Here is a 5,651-nt window from a genome sequence, read left to right as displayed (position 1 = left end):
CAACCAAAATCATGACATGATATTTTATTTAACTAAAAGCATTTCATTCAACAACAGCCTTATTCATGAAGCATTCCTACATGAAATGATCACATACATAGCATGATTTGTTATTATCACAAACCACAAGCCTGGAGCAAAATATGTACGTGCTAGAGGTTGAACATGACCTTAATTGCATTGCCCCCACGCGCGCTAACTTTGAACGCTTCGTCGACCTCCTTCTGAGAAAACCCAAATCGGTGAGTTATCAAAGGCTTCACATCAATTTTCCCAGACCTTATTAGTTCAATGCATAGGGGCCAAGTTTCTTTGTAGCGGAACGCGCCGATAATATCAACTTCTCTGTGTAGGAAAGGATGAGCATATATGAGTTACAAAAAATTGGAGGATTTAACTATGCATGCAAAGATAATTTTTGATGTGATACGAATGATTTGGGTGATATAAATGTAAAAAGTATAGATTAGGTGTATGAAATTTAAATTATAGAATTGGGTGGAATGTATGCAAACGCACCAAAAATAAATAACGAAAGGAACTAGGTTGAAAATAAGTTTACCTTGCTGCGACAGCAGGAGTTATAGGAATGGTCAGCTCATTGTGGCCCATGCCCACAAGACAAATCTTGCCGGCCGTGCGAGTAGCATTCAGAGCAGTGGACATGGTTTTGCTAAAGCCAGCACAATCGAAAGTCACATCAATATCACAACCCATAGCTTTTTTTATCAGCTCAACTTCCTCATCTACATCCTGCAATTGCGAAAATGTATGAAATTTACTATCATATCCTATCTTTCGTGATGAGCTAGCAAAGAAATAAAAACATCATGAAAAAATATGTTATTTTGAGTATAATGTTGACTCATATACATACTAACAACCATATCTTATCTTTGGTAAATATTTTAGTTGGAATTTTTCTTGCCAACCTGGGCTTTAGCCCAACAAGTATAGATTATAGATTGATTAGCATAGCTGAAAAACCGTGTCATTAGTTAAGCACCTAATAGGCACAGTTGATTGGTTGGGCCTGTTGGGCCGGCTAACCTTCTGCGGGCAAGATGACCCGCTAATTTCGCCCCATCAAGACTTAGCTGACAAGCATGACTCAAATGATCGGGTTGGCATAATGCCAAACAAAAATCCACCAAGAAACCGGCTCCCATACCCGATAATGTCAGGCTTAACAAGTTGATCCCAGTCATGTTTTAGGCTATGCTTTGGCATGTCAATCCATGTAGATAGATAATGTGATAAAGTGATCCCTATAAATAAAGGAATGTGGATAAAATAAATAGTGTATGAAGAGAATACGATAGAAGGAGAGTGCATCAAGTGTAAGGATAAAAAGGACTCACCAAAAAAAGTTCACTAAAAGGGCTTATGGAATTTTAACTACAAGCAGTTGGTTTCATTCAACATCAAAAATTGTGAAGGCATAGTAGAGAGAGCAACAATGGTAGAGAATAAACTAACGAAGAACCAACCATAAAATAAGAGTATTAAGAGAAAATGGTGAGTGATTAGAATGATTGACAATCATAAAAAACTGGGATGATTAGAGAAACTAGCAAATTGATGTGGGAAGAAATATGACAGACCAATAAGTAGCCTACATGAAACAAATAGAAGGGCTTCAAACCGAATAACCCCTTATATGGAGCAATTATAATGCTACAAAATGACCTCTTAAATGGAGCCCATTGATTAAGATATATAGAGCTCTTAGGAGTCCAAAAGATGCATCAATAGTCCAAGGTTCAATTTAGATGGACAGAACCTAAGAAATATTTAGTAACTTTGACAGTTGGTGCCACACCTACTAGGTTGTGAAGATGCAGAATTAGAGGACAATCGAACTATTGTGGGACCTAATGGTTCCATAATTAAAGTGGGAAAACAAGTGACAGTTGGTGCCACACCTACTAGGTTGTGAGATGCAGAATTAGAGGACAATCGAACTATTGATGGACCTAATGGTTCCATAATTAAAGTGGGAAAACAACCACAGATCTCCTTACAAGTAAACTAGAAGCACAATTTGATCATCGTTGATTGATTCATCAAAAGCACCAATTTATTATCAAACCATAAAGCTATGACCATCAACTAACAAGCAAGAATTTAGGTGACACCAGCATTTGACTTTATGTAGGGCTGACAAAGACAAATCAGACATAGATAGATGGGTGGTTTACAAATCGATTCCATATATATTAGAGTTGACTTCAATATGATGTTTCACACCTAGACAGATGAGCAATCAAGCAAAGTAGAAAGATGTAAAAGTTATTATTTTTATTAGGGAAACTGACTTACATACCACACAATTCTTATAGATTTACATATCTAACACCTAAAGTTTGATAGTTTGATATTTAGATATTTACATTTAACCTTTGCATGAAAAGGTACATCTGACTTATAAAAAGATAGAAAAAGTTGAACTTTTGACGTGATATTGAAGATTTACGTGTTATGAATTTTGTGGCATGTATGTAAATTTCTTTTCAATAAACCTAATCCTCTTTTTTTCCTAAAGTTGTTCCGTTATGTTCATTTATATTGGCATAAAAAATAATATAAAGACACTTTAATTTCAATCTTTGTTGTTAGCAACCCCATCATCAAAACAAAGATAATGCCCCATAGCGAATGAACATAACTTTAATGTGATTAGAAACTATTCCACCTATTACAACTACCTCACAAAATTATCATGTACATATCCTTGATAACTTAATTATACATTTGGATGTATACATGCTCTTCATAATAACCACAAAATCAACTCCATAAGACTTAATCTTAAACATTTTCAAACTCAATATATGAAATTTTGTCAATAATTGCTTTATTTCAATATCACTGCCTAAGTGTAAACAGCATCTCATAGTTCTTGTAGTAATAATTAAATTTGTTTGCTTTAGTTTTACATTACTCTTCTTTTGGTATCACTATCTTCTTATGTAGCTTCATCATATTGCTCGTTAAATGAAATCATCTATATCTATATTTAATTATTCTGAGAATCATTTTGATCCTGAACATTACTACTGGTTGTGTTCTTTAATCATTTTGATCATAAAGCTAAATAATTATTTATTTGTGAGAGTAATCTATGTAATATGTTTTGTTCACATATAAGTCCTCTTTACAATTTTTAATATTGCTTCCTTTATAGCAGGTCTTGATTTTTTAACATTCATTTCCATTCATAAAATTTTATTCATCCTCACTCCTACAAAAAAGACATCATTAATATAGTATGTACATAAGCTTCTATTGAATCTCTTCTTTAATTTTTTAATGAGATTAGTCTATTAATGAAGCAATACACTTAAATCAACAGTGTATTTCTATTTTGTATTTTCTAGCAATCCATCATTGAATATCATTTACTCATACAAAGGGAGTTGTTGGGGGTAGAAGAAGAGCATCATATTGTGTCCAATGGTGCCGGTCTCAGATCCCCATAAATTATGCCAAAAAAAAAAAAAAATCTTTAAATGATAAGTTTACTTCAAAACTCTTTTTTACCATAACTACATTTTTTGAAACTTTAGCCTGTCCCATGTTTACAGTCTCATATTCATGTAAACAACCCAAAGAAACATGGCATTTGAACAAAATAAAACAGGAAAATAATTCAAACATTAATATCTGAAGAAATTTTGACATTTGAACAAAATAAAACAGGAAAGCAATTCAAACCTTAATATCTGGAGAAACCTTGACGAATTCATCTGCACCAAGAGATTTCGCAATTGAAAGGCGCTGTTCATCAACATCAGCTATAACAATTCTTGGGGATCCAAAGGCACGTGCGGTAAACATCGTGACTAATCCTATAGTTCCAGCCCCAACAATGAGCACAGTTGTCTCTGGATTAATGCCAGCTCTCCTGCAAGCATGTACACCAACACTAAGGGGCTCACACATGGCCCCTTCCTCCAAGTTCACATTGTCAGGAAGCTTGAAGCAAAGATCAGCAGGATGCACCAGCTGTAAATGGCATATTTGAACTAAGTTTTAATGTTAAAACACAATTGACACTATAAAATAAGAAAAAAGTACAATTGCCTGCCAGATAAAAAAAAAGTATATTTAATATCAATTATTTACTATTTAAAAAAATTAAAAAAAAAAGAACAACTTTGGTTTTTCAGTGATTGCAGTTCATCCAAAAAGCCCAAAGAAGCTTTTCGTTCAACAAAAAACAAAATAAAAATAAAAAATAAAAAATAAAAACTGTAGATTTGAAGAGCTAAACAGCTTATAGGATCATCAATGGTCGATAACCTGATTAGCAAGAGAGCCATGAACTGGTGGAAGGCCTAAAGACTTTGTGTCATCACATAGATTGTAGCGCCCAGCCCTGCAATACTTGCAGCGGCCACAGGTCATTCCAGGTTCTATGGCAACACGGTCACCCACAGCAAGAGATTTCACTTCACTTCCCAACTCTTCAATAATTCCAGCACACTCATGTCCAATCACCATAGGTTCTTTGACAACATAATGAGTCATCCTCATAGTCTATGATTAAGCAGAAATGATGTCAAATAAATCATATTTGATTCATATGTTAAGCATATATGCTAACTTATAAAAAATATAAACGAGACTATAGAAACTTCGAAAATTTGGGATTGAAAAATGAGAAAACAAAATTGGAGAAAGACTAAAATTTTCACCTTCAGGTAATGGACATCAGTGCCACAAATGCCAACAGCTTTCATGCGCACACGAACATCATTAGGACCTAAGAAATGATGAGAAAAACAGCATGGGAATCATGATGACAGCTCAAATTTATTTGTAAAGGTATAACACAGCACAACAAAAGCATTTCATCTTCATACTTACCAAATAGAACCTAAGGGAACAAACTCATAAGAAATTCCAAGTGATCCAATTGACCATCAAGATGCAAACTATATCAAGATTTGAAGAGTATTGTTTTGCTGGAAATGAAAATGAAAGAGAAATCACGAGAGAAAAAAAACACGAACCAAAATTTATTCTGTTTAGAAAAAAATCTTCCTACATCCAAAACCCCACAAATATCACAATATTGCTAAGGTTATTGGAGATCGCATCCTTCAAGTCGTAAAATGCTGACCAAAAAAAGAAAATAATATATTTATCCGCATGATATTTTATTGGAACATCCCTGTTATATTCCAGAAGATCATAACATTTCCTATAACTTTTTTAGGCAGGGAAACTCCACTCCAAAACCATCATAATAGCATGGAGGTCGAACAAAGAAAAGAAATTTCAATAAAGAAAAAGTCTTTATTGGGAATCAAGCACCACAAATTATTTGAATATATCATGTGACCACACACAAACCAAATTTATGAACATATGACACATAATATATGATAAATAAGGCTTCTAAAAAATATATAAAAATGAAAGTAAATAAAATATCCAGATCATTTGAAAAATGTGTGAAGCCAAAACTTTTCTTAATTTATATTCTCATAAAATATAGTTGAATTCTTCCAATTAATACAAATATTTAACTAATATTTCTTAAGAGCCAGGAAGATTATGTGATCCTTTTTTATATTGTGATAGTTTTAGTAAGCTATGAAGATCTTGTAATCTTTGAAGAGATCTTTTGAATAAATTTTAAG

At 33.3% G+C, this 5,651-nt stretch overlaps 1 protein-coding gene across 1 annotated transcript; it reads right to left on the bottom strand.

Moving 5' to 3' along the window:
* Positions 1 to 4,768, bottom strand: LOC110030485 (sorbitol dehydrogenase-like; the record flags this gene model as incomplete). Its single annotated transcript, XM_020733213.1, is given in 5 exon segments — positions 1 to 345; positions 563 to 753; positions 3,718 to 4,008; positions 4,306 to 4,542; positions 4,701 to 4,768. Coding segments are annotated over 5 exon segments (980 nt in total), but the record flags the coding sequence as incomplete, so codon positions are not given.
* Positions 4,769 to 5,651: the final 883 nt, after the last annotated feature.

This window comes from Phalaenopsis equestris, unplaced genomic scaffold (genome assembly GCF_001263595.1).
Source record: "Phalaenopsis equestris unplaced genomic scaffold, ASM126359v1 Scaffold000725, whole genome shotgun sequence".
Lineage (NCBI taxonomy): Eukaryota > Viridiplantae > Streptophyta > Magnoliopsida > Asparagales > Orchidaceae > Phalaenopsis > Phalaenopsis equestris.
This window is presented reverse-complemented; position numbering and strand designations above follow the sequence as displayed.